The sequence below is a fragment of the Colossoma macropomum genome, unplaced genomic scaffold (genome assembly GCF_904425465.1).
Source record: "Colossoma macropomum unplaced genomic scaffold, Colossoma_macropomum, whole genome shotgun sequence".
Classification (NCBI taxonomy): Eukaryota; Metazoa; Chordata; class Actinopteri; order Characiformes; family Serrasalmidae; genus Colossoma; species Colossoma macropomum.
Window position 1 is genome coordinate 23606220 of NW_023494803.1, and position 22019 is coordinate 23628238.

At 39.4% G+C, this 22019-nt stretch overlaps 1 protein-coding gene across 2 annotated transcripts in view; it reads right to left on the minus strand.

Annotated features, from left to right (window-relative positions):
* Positions 1-13: 13 nt before the first annotated feature.
* slc24a4a (solute carrier family 24 member 4a) overlaps positions 14-22019 on the minus strand; it is a 50050-nt gene continuing 28044 nt past the window's right edge. Inside the window, exons 3-17 of one of the 2 annotated variants that reach the window (XM_036592858.1) lie at positions 21765-21841; positions 20923-20997; positions 19246-19330; positions 19056-19159; positions 17838-17912; positions 15951-15976; positions 15812-15865; positions 14373-14461; positions 9963-10132; positions 7196-7343; positions 5974-6140; positions 5443-5557; positions 5232-5344; positions 5024-5089; positions 14-4036 (exon numbers count right to left, since the gene is read on the minus strand). In XM_036592858.1, the coding sequence (XP_036448751.1) occupies positions 3884-4036; positions 5024-5089; positions 5232-5344; positions 5443-5557; positions 5974-6140; positions 7196-7343; positions 9963-10132; positions 14373-14461; positions 15812-15865; positions 15951-15976; positions 17838-17912; positions 19056-19159; positions 19246-19330; positions 20923-20997; positions 21765-21841 (1517 nt within the window). In that variant the 3' untranslated portion in view covers positions 14-3883. Of the gene's footprint in view, positions 4037-5023; positions 5090-5231; positions 5345-5442; positions 5558-5973; positions 6141-7195; positions 7344-9962; positions 10133-14315; positions 14462-15811; positions 15866-15950; positions 15977-17837; positions 17913-19055; positions 19160-19245; positions 19331-20922; positions 20998-21764; positions 21842-22019 lie in introns of both variants that reach the window. The other variant, XM_036592857.1, reaches the window with a different exon arrangement.

The following is a 22019-nucleotide window of genomic DNA, read 5'->3' on the forward strand; positions in this document are numbered from 1 at the left end:
CTGCACACCATAAAACGCTTATAAACTGTAGAATTTAATTTGTGTTCTCCATACAATTTCCTTATGTTTCAAATATCAATGTACATATTTTTGTTAGATTATTGCTTTACAGTAAAATGCATTGGTTGGATACATCCATTGATAGCAAGACAATACATTCAAGTTAAACACCAATGTCATAAGTTGAAGTTCTTTATATCTCTATCCTTTAACAGCGGCTTGGAAGAAGGATCCCACATACCGTCCCTCTCACAGTGCAGCAGGTCACAGTCACTCTGAAAGCAGATTTGTGTGTGTGGGTGTGTATCTCTGTGTGTGTGTACTTCACCATGAAACAAAGTGAGCACGTGTGGATACAAGTATTCAGACACTACTTCAAATACTTGTGTTTTTTGTATTCATAAACATGAAAAATGTCTGCATTCATAAGCATAACAAAGTTATGTTTAATAGGGAACCTGCATTCAGACACTATTTTTAAAAATATGTATGTGAGGGTTACTTTACATATATAAATAAAAAATAAGTTCAAAAGGGATCTTGTGTTATTATAAAAGATGTTGCCATTGGTTGGGAAGATTTCACATAAGAAGTTGCAATCATGGTGAGGATGAAGGGGCTTCCTAAAGTTCAACATTATTTACCAACATTTGTATGGAAAACATCATGAAGCCACAGCAAAGACCTTAAACATCCCTGTCAGTACGACTGGTTTGATCTTCTCACAGCACCTCTCACATTTCACAGATAATTGCACAGATGATCCTAAGATCCCAGCGCTCACAGTGAAGTATGGAGGTGGGAGCATCAAGATATTGGGTTGCTTCTCTGCAAATGGTACAGGGGCATTATACAACTAAACCACTATGCTGCAAAAAAGGTAATTATTTTGTACCGTAGACGTCTCAAAGCTGTAACTGCCAAAAAGGGCTTTGCAATTAAGTACTAATGTTATTCATTTGTGGTGTCTGAATACATTTTCCAGTTAAATCTTTCATAAATTTTATTTTTCAAGTACAAAGTCAACAGACATTGGGCCTCATTCACCAACCGTTCTTCTTAAACCCACTTAGTAGTAGTTTTCACGAAGATTCTGACATTCATAAATGATTTCGTATTTAGGATACGTAATCTGATGTAGACATTTTTTAAGACCCTTTGTCTAGAACAAATTTAAGAAAAAACTTAGGAACATATTGGTGAAGTCTGAAGTGGACATGTGCACTGGAAGTTTATTAAAGGTCAAAAACAAGTGTCTGAATACTTGTATCCCCTCACTGTGTGTGTGTGTGTGTGTGTGTGTGTGTGTGTGTGTGCATATGTGTGTGTATTGTGCATGTGGGGAGTTCTGTATATGTGCGTTTTCATGCATGGACATAGAGTGCAGTCAAGTTTAAAGCATCTTCTTTTAACTTAAAGTGTCTCTTCTGAAGAGGTATATAGTGGGTTTTTTTCTGTGCATACAAGACTTCTGTTCATGTCAGAGTGCTATAACACTGGCAACAAAGATGCCGCCCCCTATAGTGGCCCTTTTCCCCGAAAGGAATAGAACAATAACTCGGTCCCTCAGGAGGCGGTATGGTTTATAAAACACTTTGAGTCAAAAATACTCATCTCTCAATTGAAATATAAGAATAATAGCTGTTACAGTAACAGGCATGGCACAGGACTGATTGACCCTAGTAGAGCAGGATAACACAAATAGCCTATCTACAGTGATTTGGTATGATTCATCTGTATTGTTAGATCTGAATAGGAGCCTGCTCATTGTTACTATCACATGAACAGTCTTGGCTCACTAACAAAAAAATTAAATCACTGCATAATCGGAAAGGAAGTGTCAGGAATACTGGTTTGTACGCATGAATGAACTGCATTCTAAAAATGAAATGAATAATCAATATCTGTTTTCCTATCTTCTTTGATCCACGCAACGTGGTAACAGCAAAGAGACATGAGTCCAAGCCTCCAGTGACATTCATTTGGCCTTCAGACTTGTAAAACCTGTTTCATTCAGAGATAGTAGCCCACACACCAACTACCACAGAACAGAGACAAAAAATAATGCATCACGTGACACCACCACTGTTCTACACAGCACACAGCCATGAAACTGAAGTCGCCATTCCTCATAGCACTAATAATGTAGGTGAGGGAACAGATGGCTGACTATTTGCATGCGCTTGGAACATTATTCAACGGGCAATTTCAGCAGCGTTCACAATCCAGAGCCCCCTCTATTTAAACACAGCCAGCCCTGCTCAGTCTTCTCCAATCGAGATTGCATATGTCGTTATATACTGCGCACATCAAAATACGACAAGAAAGACCTTGTCTTTCCACATAGACAACAGTGACGGCACCACTTAGCATTAGCTCTGAACGACAACACCTGACATTTCCACAACTTTGACGTTTCACACAGACACAAACAGCTCGGCCCTCTGCTCGGGTTAGGAACTCCTGAGCACTGTGGGGGTTGTTTTTTTGGCGGAGGGTGAAGTGGTAGCTGCCATTTATATCAGGAGGTTGACAGTGATCTTCTGCCCTGCTAGTTAAAATGGCTTTTCTTGTGTCAAAATCATGCATCACAGACAAAAAAATACAGACCCAGACGAGGGAGCTGGAGTGGATCGCCAAAATAAGCAAAAAAAAAAAATGTATGTCCACTCCCATCCCCCAGGAAGCACTGGTCGAAACGTGAGGATCTCTGACATCGTATTTACATATAAACAACAAGTGTGTTAACTTTTGCAAAAATCAGGATCCCTGTTTGCAGTCATGTGAGTCGATTTTTATAAAGTCAGCCACAGTTGTAGCCGCATAATCCACACCAGAAAGGGGCAGTGAAGAGCTCTCCTGAAGTCTGTCCACTCAGAACGCTTTGTATAATCATAGTAAGATTAAATGATTGATTATGGAGAATTTCATTTTAATAGAATTGGATTGAAACAAGATGGCAGACTTGAGAGCTTCGCTTTGACCCCATTTTAGTCATCTGGACTGGTCCAAAGCTCAGTGACCCTTGGGTCCAGTCGTAAGTCATGAGCACAAAGGATCCACAAAGGATCTTCCTCCACTACAGGATCTACTGTGGCACTGCAAATAGGATATCTTTGCCGTAGGCTGTACTGTAATGCACTGTTACTTTCACAAAGGTCTTCAGAGTGCCTGAATTCACTCATCAGAGCAAAGACTAGCTCTCATGAAGACAATGAATCCTTTTCATTGTCATCAAACGCTGCTTCTGTCTTTATTGCTCCTTATTGCACCAGACCAGGAAAAGAGATAATGTCTTTCCTCACTGCAATCACTGTGCAACCTCTAGGTTTCGCCCTATTATCTAAAGTGCAACATGTTCATTTTCATTTTTCTATTCATTCTCAAGGGAAGACAAAACATGAGAGAATGTAAGTATGCATTCATATTGTTTCAGTGGGCAGCATTCCTCTTCTTCATATATGTGTGAAGGTATTTGTGCGGTCACGGTTCAAAATCCCCTCATGTTCGTAGGGGAAAAGAAGACATGCCATGCTGCTGTGAGTGAGATTGTGTGATCATGATTGTCCTGGATTCAGTTGTGGAGGGCTGCCCAGTCAAATGGAGAGCTGCCAAAGAAAGAGGTCTCTCTAATGCCCTGGGAGTGCTGGAGAGAGTATGGTGAACAACCTCCTCCATGGGCACGGACAGGCCAAGGACTTCTGGGAAATGTAATTCCCATCATCTCTTCCACAGAAGAGGGAAAATGCTGTGGGAGACAGTGGTCTTCTGTAATAAAACTCAGTGGAATAAAATGGTGGTGTGCATCTGAAGGGTTTTCAGGTCTTCTGTAGGTAGGTCTGGTTTGGAATTCAGTTTGGTTGCGAGTTGGAAGATTTTGGGCCTACAGGCCCTCCTGACACATGGGCAGGTTGACGAAAGTGAAGACATTGTACTCGATCAGGATGGAGAAGCAGAGGAAGACGCCGTACAGCATGAGCACGTACACGCCTAGCTTGAAGTCCAGCTTCCACTTGTTGACATGGATCCCCAGGACCTGTGCCACAGCAAAGGACGTAAACATAGGTTAAGATAGTGTCACATTCTGATATTTGTGGTCAGAGATTAAATATCATTGTTCTACCTAAAGACTTTTGCTGATGAAATTTATTGTAGTTCAGACAAAATGATTCAGGCCAAACTTAGATGTATTTATCCGATCAGCTAGTTGACTTGGGCCCAATCCCATTTCATCCCTTGCCCTAAGATGGCTGTGCAAGCAACCAAAGAAACCCACAAATGCAAGCATTTTCTCGGTTAAAGAATTACGATAACCATTGTATTATTTTAGTTTAATGTAGTTACAATGTATTATGGTCCTTTTCTTAATAAAAAGCATAGAAAATCGCTAGTAGTATGCTGATGTCTTGGTAGCTATCTAGCTAAATTTCCCGATCCACCTTAAAGGTGCAGCAGTCACATTCTGGCGCCTTAGGCGTCACAACAGCTGCACCATTTAAGATGGAACAGGAAAATTTGAACAAGAAGCTAACGAATAGCTGACTTCAGCTTCAAATCACTGAAGAATTAGGGGTGGGCATTGTTGCAACCCCCTCTTGGAAGGCATATGATGCCCTAAATTTAACTAAGACCAGCCATGAGGTTGCTGAACTTTCCTGCTCCTCTGCTGTCACTGCAGACTGGCAGGGTCGCTTACAGAGCACTGCTAGTAGCCTGTTAATTATGCAATGTTTTTTTTTTTATTTGAGGGTTGTCCTATTTTGTAGGGGAAGTAACTCAGTTCCAAGGGGCAAGGTGTCCCCCTGAAAACAAAGAGTAGGGGTAAAAATAAGAAAGGGGACTGGGCCTTGGTATATGCATGGTGTAGACTAACTTGTAGTTTGGCGATTGGCTAACTAGGTCAAGTATTGTTGCCTAGCTAGCTACAGTAATGGATTAAACTTAAAATTGAACTTCCACTACCTTCCACATTTCAGTTTAACCCTTGTTTGTAGTTCATGTTACTCAGATTACTGTAACTTACTGTTAAAGCCACTGAGCCCAGGAGTAGCACTACGGAATACACCAGTCCTCTACTGTTGATTTTCACCTGAGACAAGAGGAAAGAAACAGTTTTACCATCACTTTCTTTTGCATCTGTGCTGTCAGAAGCACAGTGCCTTCACCCAGCTCTCCTCAGAGAATGTGCGTGGGTGTGTGTATGGTTGACAGAGACAGAGAACGACAGATACCACAGAGCCATAGTTGACAGCCATCGTTTGGATGCCCCAGGGAATGCCGAGCCCAACCAGGATATCAAAGACATTACTGCCAATCGTGTTGGAGACAGCCATGTCCCCCAGGCCTGTGTAGACACAAACATTCACACAGTGGAAATGGGCTCAGAATGTAGAAAACATCAAAGAGGAAGGAGAAAGCAAAATGCACAAGGTGCATTTTTACCTTGTCGAGCTACAATGAGACTAGCTATACAGTCGGGAACACTGGTGCCAGCTGCTAGAAAAGTGATGCCCATTATAACATCAGGTATTCCCAGTGTGTATCCAATAATTGTCACCTGTGCATAATGACAAATGCAAGCTGCTAATTAAAGAAATCAAGACTATCAATGACATTAATCAACACAGTACAGTGTTAAAAGGTTCACAGAAAAGCTCATGCACACAGCTGTTTCTTGCTATAAGTGGCATAAGCAGCTCCTCTGGGCCACCAGGGGAAATTTACTTTTATAATATATTCAATATTGTTTGTAAAAAAAGTCCAGAGTTCAGAGTCGTTTTTATTTATTCTTATCAAAATTAATTATTATTATTATTTTTTATTCTTGCATAAGAAAGAATGTGACTGGGGTAGGCAGGGACCCCCAGGTAGGATGTTGCTTAGGTCCCTCAAATGTTCAGAAACAGCCCTGGTCAAGCAGTCAGGCAGATGAAGTTAAAAAGTCAAAGTGACAGTAGGGGTCCAAGCACTCACCATCCAGACCATGAAGTAGGAGAACACGGCTATCCACAGAGTGGAGAGGAAGAAGGAAAGCATGAAGAACCTCTCCCAGCGAGGTTTGCCACAGTTTGGCACAGTGAAGTACAGCAATGCCAGGACAGGCCATGAGATGATGAACTTCAGTCTGTTCACAGCACCCCCTGCAGGTATGATAAGACAGTAAATCCCCTCATTTGCTGTGCATTCACGGTGTTTCACAGTTGTGACAGGCATTTCAGGTCATTTTGTGTACCGAGATAAAAAGCAAGTAATCAGTTACTTACTTGTTATATGGCAAATTAGGCAGCTGAATGAACAATAGCCAAATAGCCTTTGTGTATCAAAAGAGTATAATGCTAATGCTATCTCAGCTAGTTACAATAGCAAGCTTTGCACACATTGACAACAATGGATAGCCCTGCCCTGCCATGGATTCAACAGTAACTCCAATAATCAGGTGACATATGTGTTGGGATATTTTATTTTCCTATTTTGGTGTTTAGGAGTTTAAGCCCTTGTTAACAGTCACCTATATTAAAAAGTACTGTCGTTCATAAAGATTTAAACACTTACATAGTATTTTGCAGAAGTCAGAGACCACCCATCATTTATTTATTTTTTAAAGTTCCAAAAACTGGAGTTAAAAACAAACACTAAAAGGTAAAATGGGACTCCCAACAACCATGCAAGACCCGGTAGGCCACTAGAACCGTTACCACCACCAACTTCTAAGAGTGAACTTGCTTCCTCCTTTTTTTCTTACACTGACTTGTACTTATTAGCTGTTTTGACTGGAAATGAAATGAAGGGTGGTCTCTGATTTTTGCACATAACTATACAATGATGGGGAAACAGTGCAGTAGCTTTGATAAATGTTCAGCTCATAAGCAAACATATGTAAAATGTCCTTGCAGTGCACAAAACACAGCAGGCACCTCCTAACAAAGTCAATGAAATGTTAAGCCGATAATCTTGAAACAATACACACTGGGATCTTTTTCTTTAGGGATTTTTTCACACTGGTGCTCAGCAATGCATGTGCTAACTGTGAACTTTGCAGTCCATTACATAAAGTAGTACAACGTCAAAACATCCAAAAGCTAATTACTATCGATGATCAGTGGTGTGATAGCAGATAATCCAGGTGTGAATTCTGAGGATTTTGAGACGTGGCAACACTAAGACGTGTGTGCTTGTGTTTGTGAGACATGCTCACCAGGAATAATGAAGGGAGATGACAGCTCATTCTCCTCGTCCTCCGTCAGCTTGTCCTCTGGCACGTTGCCGTTCTCCAGGGTGTCCACTTTCCCATCAACCACCAGCGTGCTGTCCACCCCGTTGGACGCCTGCATCAGCCGCTGTTGCTGCACGCACAAACAGACACAGGAAAAACAACCGCTTCAAAATTCACAAGCTACTTCTAAATCACATTACTACAGTAGATAGTCATTCTTAGATATTAAAAGTCAGCATGAAAAACTAAAGAATCTTAATGTAACAGCCTGCTTGTGTTCTCCTTTAGTTAGTTACTCATCAACTTAACATCATAACAGAATAAATACGCTACAAAGGAGCACAACGTAGTTATTTTTCTATAATCAGTATTTTTCTGTTGCTTCTAATTTTGAGATATTGACTGCTTTTGTTTAGCAGTTTGTCACATTAAAAAAATATTTTGGTTTGTACTTTTCATACTTTGAGCAAATATTTCATGACAAGTAGGCCAATAGAAATTTTGAATATCTTGTTTCCAGACAGTTTTTTAATTACATTAAGTTAAAAACATTATTTCCTTTTCTTATGTTAGTAGCATTTAAACAACAGCACCAATACTTCTTCCAAACTTATTTTAGTTGTTGAATTTTATTTCTTAGTACTTGTTTTTCCATATTTATTTTAGAGTAGCGCATGTTTCTGCATCATTGTTCAGCACAGAATTGTTACTGAGGATGATCTATAATTTATGCATATTTGCTTTTTGGGTAGCTCATACTTATTGCAATAAATGATTGATATGTATGCAGTTGCACACTTTCTTTTGCAATAAAATTATCAGAGGAGAATTTATGCAGCTACATTACCTGCTGCTGCATAGGCCTAATCATTTAACCTAATACTGAAAAAAGCCATTTACTGACACAAAAGTGGCAAATGCTGGGCTTTCATTTGTAGTAAACTTTCCATGAAAGAAGTAAGGAAAAATGTGAAAGGGCTCAAATCAGTGGATCAAGGAAGTGAAATAAGTCTTGATCCCAACCTCTGGTGGATGGAAAATTTTTTTTGTTCTCTACTTTCAGACTTATGGCGTCACCTCTGCATCAACTTTACATTCCATTCTTTGAACGGCAGTGTGGGGATAATTATAGTAAGGAGTTCAATCCCTTGACGCTTATGCTCAGGACACTTGCTGGGAAAGCCTGACAAATCCTCAACAACGAAGTGCTGAGTGTGTTGGTAACAAAGGTTTTACATTCTGACTAATTCGGATAGTCAAAGTTAAATTTCGTATCAATGTATCATCAATTATTTTCCCAATGCAATTAAACTTTCTGCCTGACACCCCACACATGTATTTTTACTAATACACCATGACAGTGTTGTTCTGGGTATCAAAGTACTTCTTTTTCAATGCAATTTTCTCTCAGACTCCCCCAACAAGGGGTGTACATTCTAACTAAATATGTGAGTATAATGAATGGATATTCAGTTAACTACAGGGAAGAAAAAAGGGTAGTAGCTTGGGTGCTAGAAGGTTAAAAAAATGGGGGGTGCCAAGTCACTGACTCATACTCACCCATAGCCTAGCTCCACGCTAGAAGATTAAATATAAAGTGTTCAATATTCGAGCACACGTGTGAGGCTGTCACCTGCGTTTCATCGAATAGTCTTCAACTCTGCATGTACTTTTGCTCTTCATGACTAAACGTGTTGCACCGTAGCAACATTAAAGTGGTCACACCAGTGCATAGGCAGAAATAATTTTTTAGGCAGGCCTGTGGAAAAAGTGTGCAGGCCAGGTAGATACAATTTCCAAATGTCCTGCAATGTAACATGGAAAGCACAGCAAACTTAAATACCTTAACATAGCCATCCTTGGTTAAGGTATACTACTACAGCAGGCCTGGAAAAAATATGTATGTCTCGATGCATTTAAGTAGACATTTGCTTTGGCATTTTAGCTTTTGTAGCTAGTTAAAGAGCCCTGTAAGTATCAAAATTGCAGACTACTACAATAACTATGTTATGAAAATTAGTTTTTGGCTGTGGATGGGTAGAGAACGTAATACTGTCCTCTATTGGGATGTCACCTTTACACGTTCTATAGACACATCTTTTGACCACAGCTAGAGCTACAAATTCAAACACTGCCGTTCAGATTACAGCTTGAAGCCACATCTGATAGCAACGGTTGCTATAAGGCAGAGCTTGGTGGAGAGCGTAATAATTGGACTGGCCATAATACAGCGACGGCACTCACAGAAAACAAAGCAAATTTCATTCTATTAAAAAATGCAGCTAAATAATCATTTTTTCCCCATTTGATTGAAATGGGCCTGCGATCAATCTTCGCAGTGTTCCTTGGAGTTCTAAAGACGATTGATCGTGTACTGAAGCAGGGCTGTAAATGATGAAGAAACGGATACTTCCGCTGTTTCAGTTCTGACCTTTTTTTCAGAAGGAATAAGAAGTTATCCATGTTTAAACAGTTTACCAAAAACAATCTCCTGCAATAATCTTGCAAAAGTACTCTAAAAGTACTGATCCTGTATCAGCAGTCTACTGTGCGCTCTCAATTAAATGTGTGTACCTATGTACACAAAATAGTTATGCATGTGTCTGCATATGCTGTGGGAGGAGGAAAAGCTTTATGAACTGGCAATCTCATTAAATGCATATAATTTGTATGAAGGAATGGCCAATCAACATTTTCAGAGGGTCCTAAAGGGTTGCAGAATGATTTTCTGCTCAACGGCGGCACTCACCTCATTGATGATGAGTCGGCTGGCCATGCGCAGGCGAGTCTTAGGGCCGAAGTGGTTGGTGATCATTACTCTCAGGCCGGCCTCAGGGAACCGATAGTTTGGAGGACTGGAGTTCATCATTTCATCCACCATTACTACTGACCCACGAGTGTACATCTTACTTGGCTTTACTATAAATGTACAAGAGCACAGTGAGCCAATGCATACAGATGTTTTCACATTATATCAGTAAATATTTCCCATTCTGTGGTTTCACATTTGAAAGCAAAGCACAACGTTGTGGGCATTAATCAAAAATGACAAATCTCCACTAATTTCCACTGTCCAAATGGTCCTAAGATCCTTTTTTATATGAATGTGATAATCTCATGTAACCTGAGCTGGGTTTCCCAAAAGCATCTTAGCACAAAGATGATTCTTAAATGGTAGAGTGAGCATCACTCTGAACACTCTCTCTACCAGTGATCTTAAGAAGTTAAGATGATCTTAACACCAAGATGCTTTTGGGAAACTGGGCCCTGATCTTTAGTCTTATGCTCACCAGTCGCACATCTTGTCTCTGCTAACTTCTCTCTCCATACTACTTAGTCAATTATCAAAGGTGTGCATTTTAAAAGAAACTGAACCGTTATAATTATGTAGATAATGTTTGGTCATTGTATGAAATGCCCAATGGGCCTAACTGCCCTCAACTGATTTGAATGGACCAGTGAACTGAGCTTAGATGTGATGATGTAACTGGACCCACACAAGTTCTTTCATATGTGAAATCGGTGCGAATGTTTAAAATAATTCATAAAACCAAAAGAAGAACACACAACCACAATCTCACCCACACACACACCCACACACACACACACATTTGTTCTCAGGAGGACACTTAAGTCTCACTGTCACATCCTCAATCACACTATCATAGACCTTTATTACTCAACACACTTTGACACACAAAAATATCTGAATTATGCAGTAGTTTATCATGGAATCAAATTTTCCCAAATGTATTAGTTTAGCCAAGAAATGTGTGGTGTCTGAGGTTTGCTTCTTTAGTTTTGCGCTGTAGCTAAGCGCTATGAGCTAATAAATAATACTAATGTAGCTAAAAAGTAAACTGCATGCCTAAATCATCACACACCTGCTTCAAACTGTGCAGAGCTGTTGAGTACTCTCAATTAGATTAGCTTATGAAAAGTGTAAAATTTATCTGTTTATCTGATCTTTTCTGCGACACTTCATATGTGAAGATGATTTCAGGAAAACCGAGCCCAGAAGAGAATCTAAAAATATAAGATGCAGGCTAAGAAAGTATGCAGAGAAACAGACTGACTACATTCTGTAATTGTAGAACTACAAAGAGCACCTGTATGGCAAGTGGCGCTAATAAAATGGACAATGAGTGTAGAAGCAAGGAGGTGCACTTAATGAAGTGGCCGGTTGGTGTAGATAACAGTGTTTTATACTGTACACTGGAGCATAGATCCAGTGCAAAATTAAAAAAGCAAACTTTGGACATCAAATATGTCTTGGCTGACTGATACCCTTTATGGCTAATCCATAATTTAACACTTAGAGTATACACTTCAAACCATTAAATCCAGTCAATGGACACTGAAAGCCCTGTAGGTTATTTAAAGGAGTTCAGTGCATTTTTCAGCCCAATCTCAATCAATCACATCTGCGGTGTACTTTCAATTACCACAGACAATAATTTCAATGCATTTCCTTTTAATATAATTATACTCCTTATAATTAGTAGCAGTGATCATTGATTTCTATAATAAGTGTGCTCTTTTCTAAGTACAAGAAAACACGTTAAAGTTATTGTCTGTGGTAATTATTCATTATTTGACTTATACTGACAACTCATCTGAACTATCGGGACACTTAAATTGTTCGGAAAATGCTGAGAAACTCTGGAGAAACTCCCAGAAGAAACAGTCAGTTTTCCTTCACAAAACAGCAATTATCACCTTTGAAGCACTGTCATCAGGTTACTGGTCAATCATCGCAGGTGACCCGACTGCATCATCCTATCACCCAGGCCTATCTGGGAGTAATCCTTTAATATTTAGCATTTTCACCAATACATATTTTTACCAACCTGTTGCCTGGTGCCAATGCAGTATTGCTCACATACACACAACACAACCCTTGCGCACAAACACTCACTGCACATACATGTATGCACACTGTATAAAATATGCATCTTGCCTCCTCTTCCATATCCACACTCACACTACAGCACATCCACACTGTGGCAAACACACCTCCACAAACAATTCAGCTTACTGTAACATTACATAAATGTTTTAAAAGCATGTGGGAGGATTAATCACGCAGCACAGAAACACACGCAAACACAGCTCTGCAGTGGAAGGCAGGATCCAGGGTGGGTTTAGTAAGGCTAAACAGACAGGCTTCAGCGCAGGAGCGGCAGGGCTGCTTAAGGAGCACGCAGGTTAGAGCTGCACTACAGCACACAATCTGAAACACAGAACTATCCAGCAAGCAAGCAATGGCTCACTCACTAAGGTTACATCACACACCATTAGTGGTGTCTACAATCTAGGGCTGCATGATATGTCTGTGGCTGATATGTGGGAAAGTTTCATTATTATTATCAGTCTGATAATGAAATTACAGCCAATAATTACAACCAATGTTTTAGAACCCTGTTTTAGTTCACACAAATTGACTGTAGTTATTGTAGTGCCATTTTAAGTCTTGTTGGAGTCTTTTATTCGGCTGGTTGAGCAGCAGTTGATTGTCCTCTAAAGTAGGCATGTCAAACTGGGGACCTTCTGGGCCAAAGTGCTGTGGAGATTAGCGTTTACCCTCATCTAACTCTCTGAATTCAGTTCATTAAGGACTTGCTTATTAGCTGATGAGCTGAAGTAGGTGAGTTTAATGAGGCAGTGTGCTGAAGTCTGCAGTGTTTTAGCCTGTGACGACTGGAGCCTGACACGTGTGCTCTAAAGCCAGGTGTATACTGCGCAACTTTAGAAATCTTGTTCTTTGATGACTCACAGTCATATCAATGTATTAACGTTTATACCTTGCATTTCTATTCAGGCAAACAGTAACACTGGCATATATGGACTTTACTAATGCTTGGCGAGAATATGCAAAGGCAGAATGTTTTAAGTGGCCAATGACTTCCTACTGCCACGGTGTCAGCAGCATTTCACTGTGTGAGCAGACCATTGTCCACTGCCAGCTTATTTGTTCATTAGTATGGCAGCATACTAGGCTTACGTCACATGCTTTCAGGTGGTATGAGATGTTGGTATCCTTGCATTTTTTACAGGTACAAGTATTTAAAATGATTAAGCATGGTATCAGACCAATACCCGATACCAGTAATAAAAATAAAAATATCCCTAATAAAAATAATGTAAACGTTTGCAAAAATAGTCTTGTATGAGTTTGCTATGTCATGGCTGTTTAAAATTAATCAATGATTTATCTTTATAGTTTAAACCTTTTAACATTCTTAATGCTCTTCACATATGGTTAGTAGTGTGAACTAGAAGTCAGGCCGCCAAAAATTAGAATCATTTGTCCTGCTCCCACTCATGCAGTTCCGTCATGGCGAACTGACATCCAATATTTGACATAGTCTGTTCACAAATACAATATTCTCTGCTGAAACAACATAGCACTCATGGTCATCAGGCTCACTGTGAAGTAACTTCACCAAACGCCATTTATTCCCAGTAAACACAAGGCATGAATTAGACCACAGAACGGTTATTTTTGGTATTTTGCTGGGCTTGGCAGCTGTAATCATCTCTGTAAGCTACAAGAATTTGCATGCTGTTCACATGATCGTTTGCTTCGCAACCCTTTAGAACGACTTAATTTATTTTAATTGTTTTACTGTTATCATTTTATATTGTATATATATATATATGATTTAGTGATTGTTCTACTTTATTAAGCCTATTCATTAATATACGGGATTTCTCTTTATGCATGCTTTGTCCCACTCCCGCCTGCAGTGGGCTGGTTACCCGCTCGCAACACTAAAAATTAGTCCTGTGCTGCAAGATATTGTGGTGAGTTTCATGGGTCCAGTGTGAATCCAGAGGGAGTGCAGATCTCTAGTGTGAACATAATTATTGGTTATAAATATCAGCCCAGAAACTCTATATCAGTGCATCCCTACTAAAAACAAAGCTAGTGTGTGCACGGTTAAGCAGAAGTGGCTCAAATTGGCAAGAATGAGACGACAGAGTGGTGTTAGTCTCAAGAGTAATCATCACTGCTATTTTCTTGATTTCAGTAGAGTGAGAGCAGAAAGGGTAAGCAGAGCTTTCGGGCGCAGAGAGAAGCCTGTCTAGTTACCCTTACCTGCACTGAGTAACGGCCATGTAGGATCATCCCAAAACTGCTCATAACATGCATTACCGTCTTCAAGCTCGCTGATCATTGCGTTACCATTGGCAACACCCTTATCATCCTTCCCGGCAAAGTAGTTCTGCATGCTGGTGTTAAACCTGAGGCAAATATAAAACTCCAAATAAAGTCTCATCCATATAATTCTGAATCTATCAAGATTGCTTTGTTGTGCCTAGTACATTCATTTTTCATATCAGTATTATATTCCATCCACCTTCCAGGCTTTATTTATGCTTTCAGGACACTTATTGCTTACATACTATTCTGTGTTTGGATAAATGTGCATATACCATATAAAATTGTTAGAAACACTTTACTAAGGGGCAGTGATCATAAGGCTACACAACACCTACATAAGCTTCCATGATAACTGACATAAACCTACATAAAAATGAATAAAAGCTTATTCCAAAAGGTGTCACCTGTCATTAAGGTTGTTTTGTCAACTTTGATGTCCAGTTGACAAATATTTAGGTCAGGTGAGACTTTTTTCTGACATTGGGTTGTGTCATGACCTTTCTGGATGAAAAGGATGGATGCATGACATAGCATGCTAGACAGCAGGAGAACGTTTGGCTCTTGTAGGTGACATGTTGGATGTGGGAGAAATGGGCAGGCGTAAAGACCTGAGAGACTTTTAAGGGCTAAATCGCTATAACTGCACTACAACTGGGAGAGAGCATCGCTGGAACGGCAAGGCTTGTGGGCTGCTTCTGGTTAGCACTGGTGAGTACCTACAGAGGGGAGGGACAAATGAACCAGTGACAGGGTGTTTTTTTGAGAATGGTTTGAAGAACATGACAAAGTGTTCTAGGTGTTGCTTTGGCCTTCAAATTCCCCATATCTCACTGTGATCGAACATCTGTGAAATGTGCTGCAAGTTTGATCTGCTGAGGATCTGCTGCTTACGTCTTGGTGCCAGATACCACAGAGCACATTCAGAGGTGTTGTAGAGTCCACGCCTTGGTGGGTGGATTATGTGTTGATGGCATGCAGAAGACCAACAGCATATTAGGCAGGCGGTCATAATGTTTTGGCATCAGTGAAGATGTTAAGGTGACTTGACAACAAAGTTGGCAAATGCATCATTTATGGCAAATAACTCCTATTGGAATAAGTGTTTATAAAGGCTTAAGTGGGTCTGTGTCAGTTTTCATGCAGGGCTTATGCAGGGGTTGTGTAGCGTTATGAACACTGCCCTGCAGTAAAGTGTTACCAAAATATTTTGTCAGTTCATCCTAAAATGTACTTCATGTTGTAAAAAGCACCCTAACTGGTTTTATTCAGATTAAATAAATGTTTTGAATAAAATAAAACCAAGCAAAACAATAGTTTGAATGAAAACAGCAATATTTTTCATAAATCCAAATTGCATAAACGATTTTAAATCAATCTCTTGCATTTTGCATCATCTATTTTGTGTTTAAGTAATTTCTGCATAAACTTACTTCATAATAATGATGTAACCAACATACATGACCATCAGCACCAGGCTCTCCCACCTGTAAAGACAGAGGAGTGAACAACAGGTTACAAATCTACCACCAAACTAAACCAGAAAATGTTTATGGTGTGAAGTGCACTTACCACACAATCTGCCCATCATAGATGAACTGAAAGAAGAGGAGACACAAAAAGGCAAAGTGAATAAATCTGACTGATTACATTTTGAGGTGTTAATCACTGATTTTTTCTTTTTTTTGCTAATTTACTAATAATAATAAACTGTCTATTTTAACATGAAAGCAGTTCAGCCTGAATTATGCTCATTCATAAAAGCTAATGATGATAAAATGTCACCACTGAAGGTCAGTAGATGCAATCAAGAAACTCAAGAGAGAAGACTGTACAGCTTGTTGGGTTAAAAAATTTACTAAGCACTAGGGGTGGGAATCTCTAGGCACCTCACGATACGATTCGATTACTATTCAGAGGGCTGCGATGCGATTATAAAACGATTATCAATGCATCTCGATGCATCTTTTTTTCTATATAGCACTTATATTTTCTCACTGTGTGAGCTCAAGTTTCGAGTTCAAGTTTCAAGTTTATTTGTCACTTGCACAACATGTCAGGACATTTATGCATGAAATGCTTGTGGTGAGGCTCAGCTAATCACTCTACAGAAAGTAAATAAGTAAAAATAAAAATACAAGAAAAAACAACTGAAATATATTAAATATACACAAAATATACACAGAATATACACAGAATATAGAGACAATATACATTTTAAAGTGACTAAGTAACTCTGTGTTATTGTTATTTAAAGTGACTTGGTACTTGTAAAGCAAAGTATTTGTAATGATCCATAATGAATTTACTTCCAATATCTTTTTTAATAAATCAAATGGAAGTGATGTGGCAAGTGAACTAGAAGGCTCTCATTCAGTGTTCTTGTTTGGAGCACGAGAAGCTGCTGCTACTCATCTGTGATAAAATGCGCAGTAACAGTGAAATAAGATCCTGTGGTAATGGATCTCCACGCAGCACGTTACAGCTATTCTACCCGTTTTCTTTAGTGATTTTAGAACTTCGGTTTTGGTCTTGTTGTAGAGACGGGGGGATCGCTGTGTTAGTAAAGTATCTTTGAGACGGGACGTGTGCAACATAGCGCTAAAGCCCTGTTTTGCAATGACTGAGGACTGGCGTGCAAACTGCAGGTCACATAGCAGCGATGCGTTATTCGCATTTATAAGCAGCGCAGTTGGTTTCCTGGCAAGTTAAATCTGCAACGAGAGACTGTCACACACTAAAAAGTGGCGAAGCTGAAGTTAGCTTCAATTCTCCCGTTCCACCTTAAATGGTGCAGCATTTACATTCGGCGCCTCAGTTAGAATTTAAGGTGGAACGGGAAAATTCGAACAAGAAGCTGGAGAATAAGAAGCAACTTCAGCCTGGTAAAACAGCTGAACGTTGAGAGACATTTAACTGATCTACTTCTGAGGAAAAGTTTTCTGGCGGAGATGGGAGGAAAGCGGCTGTAGCTGAAGCTTAAAGCAGAGCAAAGTAAATCTGCGCTCTCGTTTATATTGTTTAGCCTATACTAGGACATTAACACATACTGAGACATACTGGACATTAAACGTTGTGGCTCCCAAGGTGGTTTGATTTTTGTTGAAAGGTCAAAATGTCTCTTCTTAACATTTGTGTTGTGACTCCTGACCTAACCTGGCTTTAATGCAGAGGGAGCTGGTCGGATTTCTCACTCATCCAGTAGTGTTTTTGTTATGTGCCGCCACAGACTGTCCAGGCGCTGCACTTCCGCACTTTCAAGTTCTGCCTTTTGCGTTCCGTCAACATTACGTTATAAATTAAATATTTAGAAAGTCATTTTTGACATTTGTGAATCGATTCAGAATCGTTCACGTCCGCATCGAGATGCATCTAAGAATCGATTTTTTTCCGCACCCCTACTAAGCACACAGTTATAAGAGAAATACAATACAATATTTATTTTAATGACATACTCACTGCAATAAGAGCTACCACAGACAACGTGTAGTAAAAGGAGTCTCGAAACACAGAAAACTTGGTAAGATGAACAACCTTCGGAAAAGACAGAAGAGCTTTCTTAACCCATTGCAGTAAACACTGAGTACTTACATATTACACTGCACTGAAGTGATCATTACACATTTACACAAAGAGTAAAAGCACAGTGCCTACTTTTTAAAATTATAAAATGCCATCCACATTCAGTGCAGTTTTCAGATACTCAGCATCAAATATTTTAGTTGGAAAAGAAACAGCAAAACTATTACAGTTATACACAAATGTTTGAACACTACCTTTTTGTTGATTTTTTAAGTGAAAATACGTTATCGTATCCTCTACAGGAAACAAACCCAAACATAGCATTTTCCTGCAAATTTTCAGAGCAAAATGTCTATTTAGTTGAGTTTAACATATTGGAAAAGAATGAAATATAAAATACAAAATGTACCATAACTTTTGCCCAGGTGATGATTCATCTTTTATTTTCTTCCATTATGTTAAATTTAGCAAATAAGCAGTAATTGTGCTGAAGTGTGATCTCTGTGGAGGATGTGAACTTATTTTCACTTAGAAAACTGACAAAACGTAATTTGACCAGGGGCTTCCAAACTTTTGCATACAACTGTATGTACAATTGTAGCACAGTTCATTTTCATATCAAAGTCGTGCAGTTTGTACAGCATAAAGTGCTCTGTCATCCCCATATAAAGCTAACTAAGGTACATTTTTGTTGTCTGCAGTTTCAGAAGCAAACACAATACTGTGTATCAGGTGAGGTCAGATTTGGGCAGAAGGTTCTGGGGCTGTATTCAGGAATGGACAGAAATGTCAGGTCCAGTTAAAGCTCTAGTGACAGTACACTGAACATTGTGTAATGTGCATCACCTCCAAATTGTGAATGCAAATAGCAGGGAGCATTTACGAAGCTTGGAGGCATGGTTAAAAGATGAACTCAAATTTTTTTTTAGTCCCATTCACCACACTCATTTGACCACGGGTAGAACCTTATAATGCCAATTTAGTATGTGTTTTTTAGGAAGAAACCTTTATTATAAGAAGCTTACAGTCATTTTCACTGCAGCTACATAATCAACATAAAATGTTTAACTCTATGTACAAAAACTACACAAAAAAGCCCACGAAAAGCTGCAATGCCAATATCAGAGGAATGCGTACTCATGCACACCCACACACCTGTCCAGCGAAGATTCCACACACGCCAATGATGCAGAGAATATTGAAGACAGCTGAGCCCACGATAGTGCCCACCCCGACATCTCCATGTGTGATGAACACACCTGCAGAACACACAACAATTAGCATCCACATTAGTGCACACCTAAGCTCACATGGGGGTGTGTGTCTGTGTGTGATTGTGTCTTACCAATGACGGAGGCAAAGAGTTCTGGGGCGGAGCTTCCAGCTGCCATGAAAGTAGCTCCAGCCACGTCTTCACTCAGATGCAGTTTCTGGTGGATGAAAGCAACAGACAAATTCTCACTAAGCAGCTAACAGAAGCAGAGACGATATCAGAGCACAGCAAGTGGATCTGTAGGTAAAGGGGCAGGTGAGGACTGTTTGATGGGGAGGCTTTTAATGTGTACAGGTGGACGACATAAAGATATGATGTAATTATTAGGATTGCACCAATACTGTACCATATCAGTATCAGCCTTCATACTGGCACTTAAGTGCAGTATCAGTATCTGCAATGGTGACATTACTAACTATGACCAATACCAGGAAGCAATTTCAGTAGACGGAACCAGCAGACGGAACCTAACGCACTGGTGGTGTGGGTTGACAAACAGCAGTAAAAATGCACATGGCAAAATCTGTAAAGGCAGTATTTCTATGATATAACAGTTGGAATTGGAAAAGGTATTAGCTTAAATACACATAAATAAATCAGATAACACAATACACAAATAGTGCAAAACACACTAACTGTGGCCTTTTACCTGAATGTCTCAGTGAGGCTTCTTTTAGTAAACACTCATTTCCTGCTGTGTAGTGAGTTGCAGTCTGAGTTAATGTTAGTCCAGGATGTTTTAGAAGGAGTGTACGTTAAAGAAACATATGGAAGGAACTGCCACTCTTCTGGGGTAATAAAAGTCTTTAGCATTGGTTTAGTCTTTAGCATATCATAGTATAGTGTGTCCACTAGCCCTGCCTGCATCACACAACAGTGTGGTCTTGTGGCCTTTATCCAAGCATAAAAATCTGCGGCTCAACTGCTTCTACTGTCAGTATACGTGGTGCATGTATGATACAAATGACCTGAGATATTTGGATGTGGAACAACATTCAGCACCATTTTTGCTGATCCAGAGAAGCTGCTGCATGCTTACATGTATGCACTAAAGGCTTATCTGTGCATTGTTCAAGTAAATGCCATTAATTTAAGCTTGATATGTTTTATTAGTGACCCATAACACATATTTTACCAAAATAAAATATTTTAAAAGTGGAATTGGATAAATATCCGGACTAATAAACAAGTTAGATGGAGTTAGTATTGCTATCATTACTATCGTCCAACACTTAAAGATTAGATATCATTATTGGTATTGGAAGGGAAAAAGTAGTATTGGTGCATCCCTAATGGTTATCATGCTAAATTATGTGACAATAATGTTTAGTAAGCATTTTGTCTGTTTTCATCAGCACTGACCAACTGTACATTTCATTAAAAGGAGATTTAGCTGGAGCTCCCACATGGTGTAGCTGCCTAAGGTTTTACCCTATTGTCAGGACAGCTCAAGCTCAAATCCCCCACAGTGCATAAGTGACAGCATAAGTGGTCCTGTTTAATTCGATGTAGTGACATGTATGTTGTGTCAGTACATTCAATTAAAAAAATACTGTATTCATAGTTTTTGATGACATCTATAAGGCATCAGAGTTTGGACAGCTGATTATTTTATGACTTCTTGTGCTCAGATCAGTTTGGGTGTAAACCTGGATGATGTAGGTTGAGTCAAGCTCAGACAAAATTTTGTTAAGAAAACAGGCCCAAAGAGTTGCTCACCCTTATCAGGCTTTGAAAGCTTTCTCTCACCTCACAGATTTTCTCCAGAGAAGTCACAAAGTAGTCATCACACACAATCGCCAGAGCCAGAAACATGTAGATAGCCTAAAGCAAAAAGTTTATGGGAAAAAGAAATGAAAATAAATATTATATGATATTAGTTCACTTAGATAAATGATAATTCTATTTATACAACCCCTTTAAAAAACTGAAAAACAATTCAAAGAGGTTTACAAAGATAAAGCAAATAAAAACAGACATAACAAAACCCCATGCAATTTAAAACACTGATCAAGAAAGGAAATTAAAAGTTCAGCACTACAGTAAATAAGAGATATATCATTAAAGCACACCCTAATTACCTGAGTTACTGAAGTGAGACATTTCCATTTATTTCACATTAAAAATAAACCCAAAATGCAAACAGCCACATATATATAAAACAATAAGCAAAGCCTTGTAATTACAAGACTCAATAAACAATAACAACCACAAGAACTCAATAAAAACAACTTGGAGGTAATTTTGTTTCACAATAAAACAGAAGGCCAGTTTTTCTACTGCTCCTATTTTGATTTTGCAGAATTTTCTCCGTTATTAATATATTTTGCTTAAGGGCCAGCTAGAGTCAGTGAAGGCTTGTTTGTGTTGTTTACTCAGCTTGCAGTTGATGACAGTGTTAGCCACAGGGCCTGTACACTCATGGTGTTTTCAGTAAAATAAGATGACCAGTCACACGGCACGACAAGGAGCTGACAAACTATTTATAATCATCATAAAATTGTCAGAGATGCACCACTTATTCTGGATGAAGGGGTCAAACGTGGAGTTAGGCTAGACTTTGACAGCACAGACACATTGAGTTCTCCTACCGCGAATATGTGTAGCAGGACAGCTCCTCGTGTGCGCTCTCGGTTGGTGAAAATATCCTCTGGGAACTCGTGGATGGCTGAAATGAGAGTAAAAAAAATACAGTGCAGTCTGTAAGTAATTGGACAGTGACATAACAGTTGTCATTCTGGCTCTGCACTCCAGGACATTTGATTTGAATATAATGATGGAGGTGTAGAATGTCAGGCAAGAAGACGAGAAAGTGTTTTACCTGAATACATGGCATACACAGTGTC